At 42.0% G+C, this 22,345-nt stretch overlaps 1 protein-coding gene across 2 annotated transcripts in view; it reads left to right on the forward strand.

The window, feature by feature from the left end:
* Positions 1–22,345, forward strand: part of tspan4a (tetraspanin 4a) — a gene marked incomplete at its 5' end in the record, with an annotated part of 155,192 nt that overhangs the window by 30,958 nt on the left and 101,889 nt on the right. Inside the window, one exon of one of the 2 annotated variants that reach the window (XM_083916516.1) lies at positions 5,414–5,493. In XM_083916516.1, the coding sequence (XP_083772642.1) occupies positions 5,431–5,493 (63 nt within the window). Of the gene's footprint in view, positions 1–5,172; positions 5,494–22,345 lie in introns of those variants that run through there. The other variant, XM_083916515.1, reaches the window with a different exon arrangement.

Raw genomic sequence — 22,345 nt, forward strand, 5'->3', positions numbered from 1 at the left:
AGCACTTTAACCATGGATATACAATGAGAGCAGAACAGAAAATCCAATCAAATCAGAAATCAATATCACAGGATCTTCAGAGCATTTTTATTTACCGTTGCCATGGCAAAGAACTGTGACCACTGTGGTGGAATTACTTATTCCATTTGGTCACTGCACAGTGGTGATCAGCATTTTCTTTTGACGTAGACCAGGGGTCAGCAACCTTTTTGCTTTAAAGTGCCATTTTACAGTTTCTTGTAAATCAGTGTCAAAGTAGTGATGTCAAAACAAAGCTTCATAAAGCTATATGAAGTATTTTCTCTATTTTCTTAGCCCAGTAGATGGCACTCGCTGTTCAACAAAGGGCCCCTTGGTGTCACTTACCAACGCACTGGTTAAGCCTGTGCTTCAAACTGTGACGCCCCACTGGAGTCGCCGTTTTGTGACACATGAAACACATGGTTAACATTAAGTTTGTAATGTTACAGTGAAGCCTGGGACCCGAATGAGACACTCAGGTCACAAACCACAGTCTCCTGGGTGAAAGTCTCGTGTTCGTTTGGTCCATCCACCACCACGAACCTCTTCCGTATGAGGGTTTACAGTTGGCAGTCTGGTGCGTTTCATACAGATGCACAAAGGCGCCTTGTGCGTCGATATAAAACATTGAATCCAGTGACAAAACATCATTATTTGACACCCTGGGAATGAGATTTACACTACTTGTCACATTCATCTATTCACACAGACATTCACACAGATGGCAGAGGCTACCACACACCCATGCGCAAGTCGGGCATCAAGTTGGGGCTCAGTGTCGACACTTCGACATGCAGAGGAGCCGGGGATCAAACCGCTGATCTTTTGGAGGACGACTCACTCACTTCATTGAAATGTGACGCTGCGACCGTGATTTAAAGCCTCCGGATAATGAAGGCTATGAAGTATGCCTCGAAACAGCCATATAAAGTCGGAAAATGCTATGTTTCCCCAAATAGCATCATGTTAAACACGTGAACAGAAATGATTGTGGTTGCATAAGAAAGAAAAAGGCAAACAGCTCTAAATAATTTGCTAGCCTTGTAGGAAACCATTTCATATGCTCAGATTGCTGCTCTGTGCACACTGCAGTTATCCTTGCAGCCTGTTTTGTCATTTAGTGGAGATATTCATCAGAGACTCATATTGCAGCTTTAAACAACAGAAAGCAAGCCAGGCTCGTACCTCTTTATGACTGCATGGAGACCTGAGTGCGGCACAGAGCACTTTGTGTATCTGACTGGGCACGTCAGACCATGTACATCCTATTTTCACAACACAGTGATTAATAAAGTACTTGTAAGTAAAATGTGCCCCCATGTATAGACCTTCAGTGATAACACAGATGAATTTCCTCATGTTGTGCATCATGCTCCCCTGCTGCAGCCAAAACCCCCTTTTTTTTCTCCTTCTGTGTATTTGTATATGCTGAGGACATCAAAGCTGCCGCCACCCGCGAGGTGCAACTGCACGTTTGCTGTGTGTGCTCGTTTGTGTGCGTGTTTGGATGTGAGGTAGAGATGTGTTGTGTGTGGCAGTGGATGTGTGAGGTTATGGGATTACATGAATGAGTAGCAGTAAAGTGTTTTGCTTCGTTGAGTCAGAGTATGTTAATGACAATCCACTTACAGGCATAAAATGAGCTCCCTGCTGCATGATTCATGACAGTCTGAACATGTTACGGAAGTGACGGCAGATTGTGCTGACAGCCTAATTGACATAAAATCAACCCTGTGCTGTATAAATTTGTCATATATGTAAAGTGTGTTTCAATAAGATAATGGATGAGCATGCCCAGTGTAGGGAAAAACATTTCTGTTTACATGAGTATGTAGAGAAAACAGCATTTTGCATATAAAACAGACTTAGTGACTGAAGACGTGGAAGACGAAAACATCAGATCCGTTCTGAGTGATTACATGAAACAGACAAATATATGACGACTATTTTTTTTGACAAGCGCTCTTTGGATGACATCATCTTATTGCATCATCTTCTTCTGTAATAGTTAAAGGGTACCTGACTGGAGAACTAGCACCATCAACTGATAAAGAAAGTCTGCACGATAGTGGATAGAAACACAAATTAATTAGCATTCATTCATTCATCTTCAACCGCTTGTCCCTGTCGGGGTCGCGGGGCGCTGGAGCCGATCCCAGCTGACATCGGGCGTGAGGCGGGGTACACCCTGGACAGGACTCCAGTCTATCGCAGGGCACATAGAGACGAACAGACACAGACAACCATTCACACCTACGGGCAATTTTAGAGTCATCAATTAATCCAACACCTGCATGTCTTTGGATTGTGGGAGGAAACCGGAGTACCCGGAGAAAACCCACGCAGACACGGGGAGAACATGCAAACTCCACACAGAAAGGCCCCAGCCGGGATTAGAACCAGGGACCTTCTTGCTGTGAGGCGACAGTGCTAACCACCACACCCTCGTGTAGCCCATTAATTAGTCAATTTGGGTTAAATTTGTGCAACATTTGGATGGAAAACTAGCTAATAAGAACCATGCTTTTGCTAGTATATAGGGGCGTTAACTAGAGCTGCAAGGATTAGTTCATTAATTAGTTAACTATTACATCACTCACCAACTATTTTTCAAATTATCATCAAAACTACACATTTAAGGACACCATCAAACACTGATCCATATTTTTCACCATTTTCTGACATTTTAGAGAGCAAACAACTAATCAATGAATTGAGAAAATAATCAGCAGATTAATCAATAATGAAAATGCTGCCCTAGTGTTGACTAAAAGGCTAAATTAAAGGATCGAAAAATAGGGTGGGTAGTTGTTTTTTTGCGTGTTGACCTGCGTGCAACCCACCCATGCCATTTTTGTACATGCTGTTGATACTTTTTTAAGCCCCAAATCTTTCTCATCCCTCTGATTTAGTCTCATGTTCGTAACATCTAGGAAGAAAACACCATTAGCCCAACAGTCGAGCATGATCTTTTCATCCGTCAGTCAGTCAGTAAGTCAGTAAGTCAGTTAGTCACATTCACGCTATTAGGCCGCCTCCTCCGCAGTCTGACAAAAATACACGCAAGAAACAGAAATCCATTAAATAGTTGATGCAGCCATGAACAAAGTCAGTACTATGCAGCTATGAAAGGTCTATGTGGACTCATAAAGCCACTGACCCAGATGGCCACCAGGGTGTTGGAGAGCATGCAGCTATTATGTGAATGTCAGCAGCTGTGTGCACTTCCCAGTATGTTCGGAACGGACACACTTTAGGTGAGTTGTTTTTAGTGGTAAAATCTGAGGCAAGTGTGGCAACATAGATGCAGAATGACCCAAGTCCAGGTCCAGAGGGAGAGAGGAACACGACTGAAGCCAAGCGTGCAGAGAGCAGCCTGGGTTGTGCACAAGAACAACCTTTGAATGTGGAATGAGTATCAGGCAAAGAGAAGAGGAGGAGAAAGCACTAGCGCAAGTGCAGCAGGCTTCTGAGCACTGGTATGTTAACAACACACCAGGTTTTGTGTGTGCCTGTGTGTGCACATTATGTGTGTGCGTGCATGTTTGAGTGTTATCTTGCTGATGGTAGGGCATGCTTGGCGTGCACACGAGGGAGGATGGGGCTGCGAAACACTGATTGGTTGTGCTCCCTTGTAGGGTGTGGCCAGAATATGAATGACTGCTCCTGCCTTTTTTCGCTGCCAGGTTTTGGGGACAGTCAGTGAGGAGGGATGGGGTGTTTGAAATTGTGCGTGCAAAGGGGAGCGCATCGGAGCTTGTGAGAGAAGGGAAGAAAGAAAAGGGGAGGGGGGGAACAGAGAGAGAGAAAGAGAACAGGAGCTTGTGAAGAGAAAGAGAGAGGGAGCTTCAGGCAGCGAGGCTGGACTACCGCTCAAACACTGCAGTCTTTCTTTTGCTTCTCTGAGGAAACTGTCTTCTCTTCTCCCTGCCTGTCTCTCCTTCTTGCTCATTCTTCTCTCGCTGCTTGGCCATGACCCCGGCGGACACCTTGATCTCCTTGCCCACCTAGAGAAGAGGAAGAGAAATGCTGTAGCGGAGGAAGGAGAGAAGAGAAGAGGGGACACCGCACACTTTGCCTCACTGATGAGAGTCTGGAAATTAATTAACCGCCGTCAGCACTGAAGGGGGAGCGCACAGAGGGGCTCAGCGTGAGGTGCAGGGAGAGAATAGGAAGGAGTTGAAGAGGGTGAATTGCTAGATGTGTGAAGAACAGGCTGTGGAGGAGAGGCAGAGTAACCCCTAGACACTTTTCAGAGACAAAAAGGACAAGTTGGGGCAGATGCAAAAGAAGCGAAGGGAAAACTAATCCTAATACTGAATCAAGAAGCCAAATAATTGTCAGCGCACATGCATTTTTCATCCTTTCATGCTTATTTCCAACCGTTTTCCCACATTCATAACACCATCCCTCCCTCTAATCTTTTTTTTTTTTGCATGTCAGCAAAAGCACATCGAAAGCCACAACCACATGCCGAACACTCAGCCACGACTTAGACCCGAGAGTAGCCTTTCATTCTCAGTGGATGTTACTGAGTGAAAGAAGTTGATTGGTTGAATCAGAGGTGCCGTTACCTCCGAGCCGAGAGCACCTGCTCAGGAATTTCTCATGAGACCAGGTAGGACGTTTCTGGATAATTCTGACAGCCCAAAGCAGCTGGAGAGGTTGAGTCGAAGCCCTCCAGTCGATCACTTGATTGAACCGCTACGAGATGAAACTGCAAACCAGTTTATCTCTCAGAGCATGACACCTGTGTTTGAGTGATTACAGAGGGGGGGACAGGGGTGGGCAGATGTGTGCGTCTGTATTGGGATTATGTCCTAAATACACAGAATTACACAGGTGTTGCAGTAGGATTATACAAAGTCCTTTGCTGAATATAGTGACACTATAGGATTAAAAGAGAGTGAATGGAGGCACATTATCTTCAGCAGATTAAGTCAGATCAAGTGTGATCACACGGAGGGTAAAATTAAATCAGCTGTCCCAGGATTTGTAACTATTTTGAGGTAAAGTGGGGACAGGTCGAACAAATTACCCAAATCCATCTCTCAGCGACCGATGGAATAACTTCTGGTCCCTCGTTGTGGACTGACCTGAAGTACACAGAGTGACTTTTAGAGACTCTCAAAGGCTCATTCAGCTCCCATTATGAGACGCTCAAGCACAGACGAGACTCCGTACAGGCGCAGTCCATCTCTGGACAGCAAACCGGACACGCCACCGTTCACTTCTGGGTTTCACCGATTCAGCGGGGAGTTTGAATATAAGCGACCGCCGTTCGCATTCGGCTTCCACACAACAAAGGGGCCGCAGACGTCCAAGGGGCGCTACGCCCAGGGGAAGAAGTATGTGGTGTTTTACCTGGACCTCTCCTTCATATTCCTCCTAGAACTGCGGCGCTGCAGGATGGCTGAAGGTTGCATGATGGCCCTGCGATATGGAATGGTCTTCTTCAACCTCCTTTTCTGGGTGAGTCCTTTATCTTAACATTGTGTGTGAGAGTTTTGGGGGACGTTTGCTTAGCAGAAAGTGACCTTTTATCGTCTTCACTCTTGCTTTTTTTTGTCTCTCTGTTCTAAAATCTTTCTTATCTTGTTCAGAGGGAGCTATGTTGTGTGTGTCAGTGCAACCATAGTGATGTGAGAGGAGTGAGGAGGGGGGTGAGGGAGAAAGAGACAGATCATGCATTTAGATCATGTGTACAAAGCCCACTGTGTGGGTGAGTCAAGCTTTTTCTGTTCCCTATACAGTACTTTTTAAGTGTGGGTGTGCACCACATTGTTTGCTGTGTTAAGCTTTGGCATATTTGGAGCTTGCATTGTGTATTCACTAGTTAATTACAGTGTTACCGTTGCCATGCTGTAATTCTTCATCTACCTCTGCTTCACCCTCCTCACCACACAACAGAGCTCCTCAGCCCATCAAGGCATCTGCTGTCAATCTGTTCTCGCTGGCTGATCATATCTGTTTGCCGGGGGGACGTTTGAGCCTCGGTGTCTGTCTATCTTTGTCAGTCCCACACGATAACCCCACAACAGATCACTTTCATTTCCACTGTGAAGCCTGTCGTGTTCCACAGCTGAGCTTCATACATAAAAGATCGATGCTTTTTTTTTTTTGTGCCACAGACTCCCTTTTGCTCAATCCGTTGCAACTTGTCACAGAGTTTTGAAGGGATGCTGGCCCCTGTGGTTACCTTTGCTGGAATTACTTGGATTTGTCATACTTCTGTTCTTATTGGTCATGGAATCAGATGAGGCCTTGCAATCTAGCTACCAAGATGCAATGTAGTCTCCCTCGAGGAATGATTGACCCCCTCACCTGTACATCTTCCCTCAGTTATAAAGTGCTGTCAAAGAGGGGTCGTAGTCCGTGTTATTAGCACACTCACTGCATGTATGTGTGTGTGTGTGTGTGTGTGTATGTGTGGGTTGCTGCTTGGGATGAATAACGGCCACACACATACACCAAGCTTCTCATGAGAAACCAATTGTGTTACGATCCTCCAGGTAAGAACCGAGGAGCTCCTCTAATATAAAGCCTGTCTTTGAAAATAACACATCTGAGTCATAAAGAAGCAGCTGATGGCAAATGTCAGACCTCAATATCGCCGCCATTTCAACAGCAATTTACGAGCTGTTATATCTCTTGAATGCTTCGTCCATATCTGTTTTTTTTGCACGTCTTATTCAAAACTTAGACTTTAAAAGGGGTGACTTCATAGGTTTTGAATCCTCTGTGGATTGGATGATGGCTTTCGAGCCAGACAGAATCCAAAGATGTTTGATTTTGACTTCAAATTTCAGAGTTGCACAGCAAATGACAGTTTACATCCTGTGTGAAAAAAGGGGAGGGCAGGCTCCAGCTCATGTAGAATATTTGAGTGAGATTTCCACCTCCACAAGCTCCACTGTTAATAAGCTCTCACAGTCTCTGAAGAGAGGTCTCATGTAAAAGGACACTACGTTATTCAGTGCTTAAAAGCACAATAAAATTCTTAAAACAAATAATAATTGTGATATCACGTTGAGTTTTGTAAACAGTAACTTCTGTACTATGCACTGTGATAATTATCTGAGCTGTTTTTTTAGGATTGTGACTTCGAAAGAGTTGGGAAACAGTTGTACTTATATTTTTTCTACTTTCACATAAAGTATGCTATAAGAAATGACAATACACCAAACCAAAAAGAAAAAGTGAATACTTGTTGTTCAGTCACTTTGAAGGCTCTTACTGTATATTATTGTATATTAATTTCATGTAAGCCTTAGTGTCGGCCCTCTCAGGTCATTTTTTTTAATTTTCCAATGGGAGTTATCAAGGATGCAGAGCAAAATGTTACTAGATACAACCAACCAGATAGACCTTACAACCAACCTACAACCTACAACCAACCTATTTCTACTATTTTATGTGAGAAATAGGCAACACTGAAACAGAATATCTGAGTTTTGAAGCCTGAAAAAACTGCACTGAGCGGACCTGCAGACTGGATAGTGACGCTGTTGGTCATCGTCTAAAACCTGCCCCACATGAGATAAACGGTTGTTATTTGTTCGCACGATCACAGGCTGCTGGAATTCCGCCTGAATGGGAGAGGGGCCAGACCTATTTGTCAGAATGAAACATGAGTTTGTCAGATTCGTCTGGTTTCCAGGTCAGGTCTTAAAATTTTCCATCCACCATGCGATATGGTTTGCATTTCTTGGAGGCCCTTTTCACCCCCCCAAAGAAATTTAGGTCATTTGTGCAAGCAGAACATAATGACTCAATGTCTCTGTTTGTTGTATGGCTTCAACCTGAAGTGGCCAAAGTTATTATGGCAGGAAAGGAGGAGGTCAGGTGATGTAGTATACAGTCAGTGCCCCGGATTTTGCATAGGGAGGTTGTCGGAGTGGATGAGTCAAACTAACACAGGACTTTCTCCCAGGATGCCAGTGTTCATGTTCCATGAAACCAAAGCAAAAACCAGCCTTTTTTATAACCCCTGCTGGTTGAAAGTAGGTGCTTCTCTCAACAATGAGAGACCATTTAGCAAATATCTAGAAACTTTATGTTTCTGTAGAGTGAAGTGAACAACACAGCTTTTGGTTAAAATTGAAGGAAAGTAGAGTTAAGTTGAAAAAGTGGCTGAAGTTGTGCTTTCAGTCAATAAAGGGGCTCATGACACAGCAGCCAGAAGTGTCAGGATGTTCTGGGACAAACTGTCGGGTCATGCTGGTGTCACTGACTAATTTGCTCTCGAGGCAACAGCAAGGGGTCAAGAAGTCAAACTGTGATGGGTAAGTGAGAATGGTTGCTATGATTGAGGTCAGAGCTGCTTAGCTGCAGTGACTGAAGGAGCCGGAAGATTGGAACAAGCGGTAGACGACAGTATCTACTGGAGCGAGCTTAGTGATTTCCTGCTGGAGGACAACAATGACTATAAATGAAAACCTTTCCTTAACCTGACCTTCTTATATGACTTCTCAAAGCTACATTTCTATCTGATGCTTTTGTAGTTAAATAATTAATTCCTGTTTATTATCCATATCTATCCTATTCATTACTACTGCAGTTTACATTGATAACATTCATTTACCAATTTCTGTCCTCTACTACACATATCTAAGTTCTTTTATTGGGGGACTAGGGATTACTATTAAATCAAACCCTGATTTGGTAGCAAAAAAACTTTAGATGGCGCAATTCTTTCCTGGAAACTGCTCAGAAACAGCGCTTATTGTCAAAAGCCGTACATTTTCCGAATGCTCTAGGTCTCTAGTTTGTGGTTGTAAAGTTCCACGAGGCTGTGATTATTCTAGAGGTCAAAACAACTTATTTTTTACAGTGAGGAAAAGCTTTAAAAAATGCTCTCACTACAATGAAATGGCTACTATGGGAACTAACACAAATGAATACAACTGAGACTCCACAAGAGTCTCAGCTTTCCAGGCACACCCACTGTATGCAATCCAAGACTCTTTTTGGACCCCAGTTTGCAGAAATACTGAAATAATTTGTATTAGAACTGGCCAAAATAACACGTATGTACATTAATTTGTCCCCTTCCAGATAAGCCGCCATGAAAAGATACCACCAATGGATTCCATATAACGTATAGTTTTATATGATAACACTTATTCTCTTTGGCTTTGAATCACAGCCTGCTGCAGCCTCTTTGAGTCAGTTATGTCGGTCAAGATTGTTCGTGCTCCAGTTGGTGTGTTACTGGAGCGGCCAATCAGATTTCAGGGCCGTCTCCTTGAAATGTACCTGAATGTATGGCATGTGCAGCCGGAGAGAGAGAGAGAGAGAGATTACTCCACTATATCATTTTAAAGCAAACAGTTGTTTGTTGCCACATTTAAGTTCTGAATGTCTTATGTATATATATGTAACCCCTTAAAGGAGAAGATTGAATTAAATCTAGTCTCACTCTGCTTTTATGTCCCCAAACATCTAAGTTATGTTTTCTGCTGCAGTAACTTATCACCTCTGTTTACATGAAGGGTTCTCTCGCAGCGTTGACAGACAATGCTTCTGGTGATAGAATAAAAGAAATGCGGAGAAAACACAAATCATCTCCTTATTATGCAGTAGCTCCAAGTTAAAAACAGGAACAGATAAACTGCAGTGGTATTGTGCTGCAAATTTTAATTTCGAAATCTATCCTTTAACAAGAATTTTCTATTTTCATTCAATTGATCTCTCAAAACAAACACGTGGAATAAAACTATTAGTCTCTCCCATTTCATGCTTTCATGTCATTTGAAGGTGCATCAATTTGCAAATTGTCATGGAAACAAGTCTTTTTTAAAGCTTTGAATGAAAAGAAATCACAAGGTCTGCATTTGTGCACGGATGTGTGTGTGTGTGTACTCACATTCCATATGTCACACACTATAGGTGTTAATAGACTCAAAGTGGAATCCAATGACTCTTCACTCACTCGAAGATACAGTCTTTCATTCCCATTACTGTAAATGAGGTCAGCACTCTAACCTCGTATATCAACATCCGTGTGGGTGAGAGCAGGGCTGGGTATCACAGCAGAAAAAAAAGGTGTTACTGAAAAAAGAAAATTCTTTAAAAATGAAAAAAGAGGTTTGTGCTGCAGGACAAATTCGTATCATCCCCCTAAATGTAGCAGCAATGATACCACCATAAAATCGCAACAGTGGGCAACTCAAAAATATGCGACGATGCACAACACTAATCGTCTTCAGCGGAAACCACCACAGAGCTGCGAAAAGCGCCCCTCAGCTACAAAATACTAAAAATAAGACTCTCATTTACAGCCACTTTTTAATTAATCTTGTTAGCACAAATGTGGCTTTTCCACACCGCGAGGGCGCGACAGCAGCTGTGGGTGAGCCTGGGACAGACAGAAATGGGAAGAGAGCAGGCAGAAGGAAGAGACTGAAGACGTGTTCTCTGAAGTTGTGTTTACTTGTCATCGTAATGTAGGTCAGAGCCCAACGGAGGATCCATAGATTGTCAGGGTTGTGAATGGGTTGCTTCTGTCTCCAACGATTTAGCCAGATCAATAGAAATTGTCTTTCCACTGATTTGAGATCTGTCAGTCCCGCCCTACCCGGCCCCTGCCGTCACACAGTCCATCGATTCGCAGGAGGACCGGGGGGATGTGCACAGCATGAGCTGTCCACATAATGGGCCTGCAGCTTGCTTTTGCTGACTTTGGCATGTTTGTGCACAAAGCTCACTGGCAACAATGTCACACCCACGTTCGACTGGGACACGTCGGTTAATGGGAAAATAAGCAGGGACACTGGGGATGTCTTTACTTCCTATATGTCATCATTATGTAAAGAGGTGATGGCATATGTTTTTGTGTCTTAACACCATCAGCAGTTTGATCCGGTCTGGCAGATCTGTCATGTTGGTGCAGTAGGAACTGGGATATTCACCCGTCCTCATCCCAACTCGTCACGTACGGCCGTCTTGTTAGTATCCTTTGGCGTCAGTGTCCTGTCAAACCCATGACTCTCCACTACAGTCCCTGCTTTAAACAAGGGGAACACAAGGTCCAATACCGATTTTTTTTCATCAGGCATAGCCAATGACCGATATGGACTGCCGATTTTCCTTAGCCGATATTTGGAGCTGATACTACTTTTGCTCCCTCAATTTAGATCATAAAAATTACACAATGATGATAAAAAAGGAACAATTATTGAACTTAAAAAGGCATCTCCAGCAGCACGGAGCTGCCTTTGGACGCCTTTCTGTAAATAGTGCCGGAAAAAAAACTATCGGCAAACGCAGCAGCCCGCATGGATCGATACCGCAAATCAGCAAGTAATATCGGCCAGCCGATGTATCGGTCTATCGCCAGTTGTGAATTGAAACAAAAGCTACTGTGGTTAGGTTTAGGCAACAAAACCAAAACCAACAGTCCCCCCTAATCTCTACAGTGTCTTCAAAGTGGTTGAAGAATATTTAAGTCTGTATTTTTAATACCGTTCCCAAGACGCGAACTGCGGTCTCCTGGATTAAAGTCCAGTGTTTGACCCATCCACCACTCGAACCTCCTTACACAGAGTTTTGCACTCTTAACCCCGGAGCTGTCTCTAGGAGCGACTAATACCATGACGGACAAGTTTACATTTGAAAGAGCTTTTTGGCACTGACGCATAAGGCACCCTTGTATCTGAGGGCCTTGTCAACAGCGGTATTTGACGCACTGGGAATGAGAACATCCTGGGAATATGTAATTAGTGTTAAATAAATACATTCTAAAAATATTCACAATAAAATACTTCCCTAAGGTTATTCCCTGACTGATTTTTTTGTTGTTGTAAAATGTCCTTTAAAATATCTCCAGGGTTTCTATTGGCTCAGGAAGAGGCTTAGGTGGCGCCTCAGTGAGGCTGCTCTGACTTCATCGTCGCTGCCAGTTAAATACTCAAACCCCTTTGATTCCAGCTTTCAGCTTTTAAAGACACCAGATTTTGGCATTTCCATAACACTGACCTACTTGAAGCATTCTTCAGCTCTTCAAAATCCAATTCCCTTCGTGTTTCCATGGTTTTAAAATGTAACATGTCACATAAATTTGACAGCGCGAAGTCATGGCCTCATTTGTTCTCACCAGTGATATCTATTTGAAGAGTTTCATTTTATGAAAGGATATGAGGTTATGAAAAAACGCATTCTTCAAATGAATTACTTAAATGTATGGAGACATGATTTGGGCCCACGTGGTGCCTTCCCGTTATAAATTGAATAACAGCAGTGAAATAAGTTAATAGAATTTCAGATAAAATTGCTTTTGTTTTTATCTTTTAATGAAGCCAGGCTATACTTAGATATGCAGGTTTTCATTCTATGATTTAGTTTAGAATATTAACATCAAGGCCTCTGGGAGCATCAAGGAGCCCCTTGATAGCAGAAGGTAAAACGATTCTAGTCAGTAAATAAACCTGACACAAAGCTGATCTCAGGCCTGTTTTGGCAGCTCTCCCTTGTGTTGTTTTTCTCCTGCCTGTTTCCCCCGGACGCTCCTATATAACTTGAAATGTTTGCCAACTCGTTTTTCCAGGGTTCAACAAAGCTGCAGATAGTGTTGATGCTACTGAGCACATGACTTCCTCTGTGGGCTGCCAACTTCTCTTCACGTCACAGTTCCATTTTTAATTGCCCTTTTAAAAAGCTTTTTTTTTTTTACTGCATTTCCTGAACATTGTCCTGATTTTATAATTATAAAACCCCTGTGCCTCCGTCATCGTCGCTTTTTCAAACTGGCAAATAAACTAATGTTTATACGTCAGAGACACATCCCAACATAAAAGCAGAAAATACATTTTGTTGCTAAGGATGGTTAGGTAGTTTGGATTTTGGACTTGCAGCCTGGTAACGTCTGAATCGTCACACAAATCTTTGGTTCGTTCAGGGATTAGGAAAGGTCTGGCGCGCTACTTAAAGGCTGTTAATGCCAGTTAGAGAAACGTTGGGCTTAGGCGGCAGAAATAAAGCTGAAGTCGGCAAGATTTGTTTTTATTATATTCACTGAAACTGACACTATGCTCTGACAGAACAACATGAATCATCCGGTTGTAGAAGAAAAATGCACCTAGAGTCTGTTTGTTTTGCAAAAATCAACCGCGCCCCAGATCATCCTTTCCACTCAGTGCAGAGCTGTGAGAGCTGACTGTCAGTCACAGTCCGTGCACCCCCCCAGCCCCTCGCGCATGTTACAATATTACATGCACAAGCCTCAAACTAGGCATACGCTAAATCTAGAGAGAGAGATATCCTATCTCCGTGTAGCATGTACCCCATGCCATTTATCAGTAAGAGAAGAGAAGGGCGCGATCACAGGATTGTGGTGCACACGTACTAACGAGCACTCGATGGGAGGGAGCGGGGGAGCTTGTGGTAGTGTGGGAGGGGCGTCAGAGTTGTAAACATTTGAAATTTGACTGAGTCAACTCGATCTGCAGCTTCAAGAGCGACCAAAACAAAGCAGAAGTTTCGGATCTAGGATTTATAAAGCGTTTGAGGTGGAGCCCCGTTTGTTTCTATGAAAGATGTTCACTAGAGACTTCCGTCAGTCGCTAATTCTGGTTTAGCGCTCAGGCTAACTTGAATGGGATTGAATTGTGTGGCTCCACTTTATCACAGATGCCTCTTTCCCAATGTGAGTCAATGGGAAGAAGTCTTTTTGGGCCGCATGGCATGCCGTGACCGACACCGAAGTTGTAATTCCACCGCTTTGCCACTATGTCAAATTGGCTTCAAAGTCCAGTGCACTTCCCAGAGTCTTGCTCTGAATGACACGTGTGCAAGTTGATGTTAAAGGAATAGCTCACCCAAAATCAATATAAATTGTATTTAGTACTCACTTCCCTTGGCTCTCTGTGGTCTAGAAAGTTTTCTTTCTAATAACGAGTGCGATGTACATGCTCCAATAAAATACAAGAATTTCATGATTTTCACACAAATTCTTTGAAGGGAAATCTTTTGTTTAGCAATAGTTTAGCAAAGATAGTTGTTTGTATTTCCATGAGCCCACGACTGGTACAATACACATGGACAGGAATTTACAGAAGAGTTTTAGACGTTTTATAAGATTTGTTTGTCATATTTCTTTCTGCCTCCGTGGAAGTCTGTTTGCGCTGATATGCTTTCATGTTTTGGGTACTCTGCTTCCCTGTTTTTGGACCATAGAGAGCATAAAGAGGTGAGCTATTCCTTTAATTCATGCACAGAACTCTTAAACAAACATTTGTGTTTGCTTCAAGCAACCACTATTGCAGCTGACAATGGCTGGACGGATATATCACTAACTACTGGTTGGTTAGGGCCAAATCAAATAAAACAAACACAAAATCAGTTGACTTGAACACGTCCGGCTGTGAAAAGAAGCAAAATGGCAATTTAGAAATGCAGAACAAACAAACAACATGAACATGCGAGCTCAGAAAGGTACTGGATGTCAGATTTTGTTATCTTTGGACAGAGCGAGGCTAGCTGTTTCCCACAGTCTCCAGCCGTTATGCTCAGCTAACAGGCTGCTGGCTGTAGATTTCTATTTACTGGACTGACAGAGTTGAAAGACTTTCCTCATCTAGCTCTCAGCAAGAAAGTAAATAAGCTTATTTCACCAACCTTGAGCTACAGCTCCAACAGTAAACAGCCTTACATTAACGTTTACAACTATTGTGCAGAACCATAATACTAGCACTCTTCACATAATGTGCGTCATAACAGTAAACAGGTTCATGTTTATTCTCTTAATCGTCCATCTGAGAGAGGACTTATTGCCGGCTTCACTGCTGCAGAAGAGCTCGCACTTCTCTCCAACACTTTTCTAGATTAGCCCGGGGACTCGGTGGAAGTACTTTGTGAAGGATGTGCTCAATGTATATAATTTATATTTACACTTCTATATACCAGGTCCTCCGGAGACTGTGATCAGAATCCATAGAGATAACAGACCGTTGAACGCTGTAATCGACCAATCAGAATCGAGTATTCAACAAAACCATGTAATAAATTGTAACAGTGCATTTACAGAAAAAGCATGAAGAGAAAAGCCAATGCACCAGGCACTGTCTGAGAAAATACTTGCTGTAGGCTACCTCAAAGGGTCTCTGCCAGTGTGTTAAACCAAATATGTATTAAGTGATCACAGTTGACAGACAGTCATGAAAATTTGAAAATATTCATCCTTTAAAGGGCACTTGATGGCTGGATGTGTGAAAAGGATGGGCAGCAAAGTGTAAAGACAGCTACTTTTTTTCTACTGTTAGGGTGGGTCGTTTGTCTTTTTTTCGGTCACTGTGAAAAGGATTAAGATATCACATGGCAGCCGTGTTACATGTGTGTCAGCCAATACATTGATTTGAATACTCCATTTAAGTGAGACTTACTCAGAGACAAGTGGCTTCCCATCAGTATAATCCCACGGCTTTGTTATACTCAGCTGGCCATGTGCAACCGCTTGAGGCTGTCACGAAAAGTATAGGGGGTTTCAGTCGTCCGGGAAATTGAGACTGTGTGGCTGATGTTGTGTAAGACGAGGATGCAGCTTAGATTTGCATATGGAGAGGTTTTATATATATATACATGTGTGTGTGTGTGTGAAGTATACAGCAGTGGGCTGTTATTAGACCTATATTTGTGTGTCTTATTACAGACGGAGACCAGATGGAAGCAGTGAGCTCTTAACACCCCACCAACTCAGCTGATGTAGGGAGGAAAAAGGCAGCTCAATATACCTAATTGACAGCGTGGTGTCATGAAAGGAGCTTTAGTTTAGGGTGCAGTGGGGTCCCAAGTGGAATGCATAAACAGCCCAGTGACACTGATCAGAGCCGAGCGCATCCTTCTTGGTCTGCGGTGCACATTCATACAGAGTCATGGCTCTCAGGGCATTCTGGGAAAACTTCCAAAGATACCCTGGGATATTCTCGTGTTTGAGGAACAATAAACAATCACAAAGAAGCCCCGTTTTATTGTTTGGCTTTTAATATGAGGTTATTTCTAAAGTGCTCTATTCACAATGAGACATTTTGAGGAAGGGGACAGAGGTGGTGGCTACAAATCTTCAGTAACAAGTCACTTATGCTTGAACAAGAATATAAGTAATGTCAGTTGGAGGAGAGACAGAATTTCCTGGCTGTGATGTTTCCATTCTCTCTCTCTCCCTCTCTCTCTCTCTCCCCCCTCTCTAACCCTCTCTCTGGTCTCTCTAACCCCTGTGGAGAAGCTGTTACGTGCCCTCTGTACTGTTATGAAATATTTATGCTTGTAGGGCTTATTCAGTGTAAGATTGGGTAAGTCTAGTCAAACTTTAATATATTATATTTCACGCATGAAGACAACACAATGTGCTTTACATAAAAACATTTAAAATGCATAAGTATTGGCAGAGATAGGCTCGAGAAGAATGAAAGAAGAAAAAGGCAAAGGAAGGCTTAAAAAGAATAAAATTACTTTTCCCTTCGATTTCCCTGTAAGTCGCTTCACAGCCCACAGTTTGGCAGGGCCATATACATATTCTGTATCCACCCGATCAAGTACTTTATTGAAGTTGTATCAAAAAGGTACAATAAGCAAAATATTGAATTGCAGGATGAGCTTTTTTACCTTTGCACCATTCAATGAAAGGGAAAATTGTAAATGTCTTTTTATTCACATTCCCCATAAAATCATGGCACCTGGCATCGGGCATATTTGAAAGTAAGGTGCTTAGAGTTTGATCAGAGCCCGACTGTGCACAATAATTTCACTTGATTGATTTTATTACCCAGAGTATAGAGCTGCAACGATAGGTCGTCAACTACTAAATGAATCACCACTTATTGATAATTGTTCCCAGCTATTCGTTAGAAAAAAATGTGTTCGTATTCTGCAAATTCAACTCCTCAAATGTGAATATTATGTGTTTTTTCTCTACTCCTTCAGTCTTTGAACATATCTGCAAGTTTCACACGTCACACAACACTTTTTATTTCCCATTTCCTGCTTGTTGCTACTAAAGTACGATTACCATGTTGGGTTATGTTTGGTTAGGGAAAGCTTGTGGTATTGACTTTATGAATGTAGCTTTCTATGAAAAATACTTAACTACAATTTTCACTACACTGGAGATCAAAATTTGAGAACAAATTATTAAAACTTATTTATTTATTTATTCTGAAATGTTGTTTTTTATTGTTCAGAATTTGATAGTAGTGGCTATACCACTGCTGCCCTAGCATGTTTTTTTTTTTAAATAATCAAGGCACTTCAACAAAAACCTTAATTTTGTGAAAAAAAGAAGTGAGCAAAGTTAGAGAACAGTAACTGTTGTGTCAGAAGAGACAATTTAATGTTTTCTTTGGGCTATAGGATTCAAAATGAATTAGGAAGTGTAGAGGCCACAGCTTTGAATGACTCCAGCACATCCGCGTCCACAGGACATCACTAGTTTCTCACACTGCTCTGGTTTGATCACAGTTCAGTGACTGTAGTGGGTTTCTAAGACTTTACTTTGTTGCAGAGGATTTTCCAGAGATTCTCTATGGGGTTTAGATCTGGACTCTCTTGATCTCCATTGTACACTGTAAAAACTGACTTCTTGGTGTATGAAATTAAAATTCAGAGGGAACGAGAATATTTTAAGTAAACATTTTAAAATTTACACATTTTATTCATGCAATTAATGTACTTAATAGGAAGAGTACATTTTTTTCTATATTTAAAAATACAATTTAAATGATTTATATTCACTGCACATTAACTTTGAAATTAGTAATTCAATTTGTATCATGGATGAGTCATTTTTAATAAATGTAACCTTTCTTTCTCATATTTGCGATAACTGTGACATTTCTCGTGAATGGAGGTCGAATACACTCAGGGGTGGATCCATTAAAAAGCCTGTACATGAAAACATTCATTCATTCATCTTCAACCGCTTGTCCCTGTCAGGGTTGCGGGGGGCTGGAGCCGATCCCAGCTGATATCGGGCACGAGGCGGGGTACACCCTGGACAGGACGCCAGTCTAACACAGGGCATTTGAAAACATGCTCAAGAAATCAACTTCCATCTCTTTGCAACCCTAACCGGAAACTCCCATGATGCATTGCGAGATATATTTTATCAATAAAATTGCATTTTTCTCAATCTCTGATCCCTCAATCAATATTTTATTAATGTATTGCATACAGAAAACGGCTGGTTTTAGCTTTAAGTGTTTACGTCTCTCCCAAAATGTATTTAGAAAAACAAATTAGTGGTACAAAAACGTAATTTAGAAGATGGAGTTGAAGCTGCAGAAGCCAAGCTTCCCAATGTCTCACATAAAGCTTTCATCTTGGAAGCTCCACACATCCAAGGGCTTCCTTCAAACACAAGTACTTCAGATCTCTAAGCTTAAAATAACCATTGATGACATTGCCAGGGCTCTTCTCTCAGACTTGACAAAACATTGCCAGGAGCCACTGAAATATACGCTATTATATATGAGTTGTACTCCCAGTGTCAAGTAAACTCACCTGTATGAGTAAAATCCCCACTTAAATACACATCGTCAGCGTAGGAACAATCAATAATTCCACACAAAGCTCGGAATCCACTTAAAGACACCAAACCAATACTATTTTGAAAGATAAACATCACCTTTACAGTAGAAAATAGAGCAGAACAAAGTGTCAGAGAGGTGGTGTGAAGTCTAGCAATGAGTCAGTGTTGTCAGTAAACAGCGCACCAAGTCGTTCCTCACACAAAGCAAGTTTGGCACCGACGCAAATCGGAAAACCTCCTTCCAACTGCACTCTCAAACAAACAACCTCCTCATTATTTAATTAGAGTCCATGGCAACTATAATGTGGTATGTCAAGGCTAATCACACATGTACCACCATATGTTTCTTCTGTCAGCATGTCTTTATTAAGTATTTCTCAACTCTGTCAAGAGCATGTATCAGTTTAATGAGATCACGCCAACAAAGTTCACATTGTAATTACACAGAACACCTGCTTACCACTGTCATACTCCTTCAAAATCCCTGTCAGATTGTAGAGAGAAGGTGATACATTTCCATTTTCACGCATTTACTGAGTTTTTTTGGGGGTCCTGCTAAAATCAGCTGCAGAGTACCAGCATGGCTGCTTTTAAGAGTATGAAGCATTGCAATTGGGATACATAAAAGCCTTTCAGAATAAGTATATTAAAGGATTCGTTTTAGACCTTGAAGTGCTCAAAATGGCCTAACACATTGCCTTGACATGCAATTTATTAAAATTTCAATATCATATTGTTCCCTTTTGTTTCTGCTGCAAACTCTCGCTAACCTTTACAACGACACAGTGATTCTTTTATTTCTCACCTTCCTTTACAAGTCACTGAGTCTTTGTGTAGTTGGAAATGCGAGACTTCAGGTGCCTATGTTGGTTTTTATCTCGGCTTCACGACGTCGAGCTGTCAAACAATTTCAAAAATTCCACTTGATACAATTCAACATCTTAGATATAACTTGTGAAAAGCAACTCCCCTGACTCTATCCACGCCTGCTCTCCTTCGCTTGCCCTTTCAAATCTCAATTCACGCAGAAACACGCATACATTTGCATTTTCTCCCATGACTCCTCTGCACAACACACACATAAACATTACTCACACCCTCACGCATTAACAGCAGTGTGAGGGTGCAAAGATGAGGCCCTGCTCTTTCAGCAGGCTATAAAAATAGAGGCTTTTATTAACAATGATAAAAATTCCATCTCCTTATCGACAGGGGAAACGAAGGAGGGCGGGTGAGTTTTGCTGCAGCGCTGCTTAGAATAAGGATGCTGCTGGGCAGAGGGAGAGCGAGGGACACAGAGAGAGAAAGAGAGAAAGGGAGATGATTTGGGTGTGGAAGGAGAGAGGTTGGGGGGGGAGTATCTGTATTAAGGTGAAGCCAAATAGAAGCAAAATGAGGCTGAACAATGAGAGGAGCAGATGGTGGTTGGGGGGGGGAAAGAAGTGGGCATTGAGAGATGGAGAGAAGCGAGAGAGAACTAACTACCCCAGAGAGTTAGAGAAGGAGAGAAAGACAGATGGAGAAAATAGAGGGGGGTGGGGGAGGAGGATGGAGGGTGGGATTGTCTTTCCTGCCCTTGTTTGTGTAATCGAAGTTCGGTCGTAGCAGCATGGAAAAAACGACCGCAGCATGGTGCAGCAGAGAGTTCGAACAGCACGGATGTACATGCCGGAGGATGGCTGTGCACCTTGGGACCTGTGCTGAATGCAGGTGGAGTGGTGCAGAGCCAGTAGAGCTGACGGAGGAGGAGGTGGTGGTGGTGGTGGTGGTGGGGGCAGTCGGTGAGGATGACTGAGGGATGAGGGAGAGAGCAGGGGACCAATGTGGAGGTTGCAGGAACAGGTGCGGAAACAGCAGGTGGTGAGGGGCTAAGGAAAAAAAATGTCCTGTTAACAGCCCAGGCAGGCTGCACATAAAGCACCTTGATGATGCTTTAATGACCCAAACGTGCTTCTTCATGGAAAATGAGCTTGAAATACATGGAATTAAAAACCTTAATGTTAATTTGAGTGTGATATTTCAGTTGATTCCCCTGATTGACTACTGAATTAATCTTTCCATGAGAGCTTGACCACGGAGGACATCACGCAAATATCCCCAGGGTAATTCATATGTTCCCTCCTCTAATGTCACATCATTTTACCATTAAAAAGGGGAACACCAGCAATTTTACACATCAAAGTCTATTTACAGGTCTTGGGGAGTTCCGCGTGGGAAATCCGTTGTATAAAGTAATTTATGGATCTCAAGGGAGCTGTCTGATTAAAGTCCTTAAGCGATGTCGCTCAAGTTTGTGCCACTTCGGGCTGACTTAGTTTGAAAATAAAATCTGGAGGTGAGGAGTTAGGTAAGAGGTTAGCTCACCAGACGTCTGCAGCACGGCTCCTCAGCTCTGCTTGAGCAGCTCAGGGCTACTCGCAGAACACACCCGAATCGCAGATAGAACTGATGGCGGTCGAGTCGCATTGTGGGTTACGTAGGCCGTTAGATAATGTTTTTGATGAGCAAGAAGAATGAAGGGAGTAATAATGAAACTTCTGCATCTGTTCTGCAGCATCAAACGCTTTACGAGGCATTGTGTTTTCATGTCGTACGTGCCATTCTCCTAAACGCAATATCTCAGGAACAAATGGAGGGATTTTCTTCAAACGTGGCACTTGGACTGCGGATGACGGATAAACTAATCAGATTTTGAAGGGCAAAAGTTCAAGGTCACTGTGATCTCACAAAATGCATTTCATGAACAGAAGGGGGGACATTTGGTCAGATGCTGAATTGGCGACACTGATTTGGGAACTGTGGTGATTGTTTAGATCTGTGCTGCCAGGTTGAAGATGTATGTGAGTCTTAGTCACTTAATAATTGTATATAATCACGTCAAAGTGTTTACTACCTATGTTATGTAAGTCTGGAGATGTTGGATGTAAATGGCAACTTGGCGACGTTGTGCGTCCAACCGTTTTATAGAAGTACGAGGACTCGTTTCTATAATTAAATATGCAAAACAAAGAATTTGAGAAATCAAAAAGGTGAAAATCTAATAGAATCTTTACAATATTAATACAATAACTAGTTTCACAATAGCACAAGAGGCAATTTACACATTTATGGCAAACATTTATTTTGTTTTCAGCTACTCTATTTTTGAATAAATAAAAGGCTAAACTTGAATTATTAATTATTAATTATTATTACTTGAATTATTACACAGTTCAACTTTATATACTGGCGGTTGAGATAACATTTAACATTTAACTGTATAATTTATCTCCCCCCGGTCAGGTAAGAAACAGTGGAGACACTGTATCCTGAGAAAATGTCACTTTGTCACTTTATATCATCACTGCATCACTTTATTTAGTTGTATTGTAACTTAGTTCTGTAAGAAATGCTGCTACACTTTCACCACGGTTATCACTTATCGCTCCTTATCACTTATTTAGTTTGTACTTATTTTATTTCAATCTGCTTCTAAACTGCACGCTGCGTATTGTTGTATATTGTATAAACCTACGTTTAACCACAGTGTCTGTTGCACTCTGTCACACTTAGTTACTGTTTGATTTATTTTACGTTAGCTTTATTTTGATTTGATTATGTTTTTATGCTTATTGTCACTCTGATCTTTCCCACCTTTGTATTGAAACTGTTGCACAATAATTTCCCTCGGGATGAATAAAACTTCTTGAATCTTGAATCTTGAAAATTATTATTATATTACGTATGAAGACTTTTCAATACAGCCCACGTCTGTCACCCATTTGTACATTCTTCAATATCGATCGAAGTTTTGAGAAACTTTCC

Source organism: Echiichthys vipera, assembly GCF_963691815.1.
Source record: "Echiichthys vipera genome assembly, chromosome: 1".
Taxonomy (NCBI): domain Eukaryota; kingdom Metazoa; phylum Chordata; class Actinopteri; order Perciformes; family Trachinidae; genus Echiichthys; species Echiichthys vipera.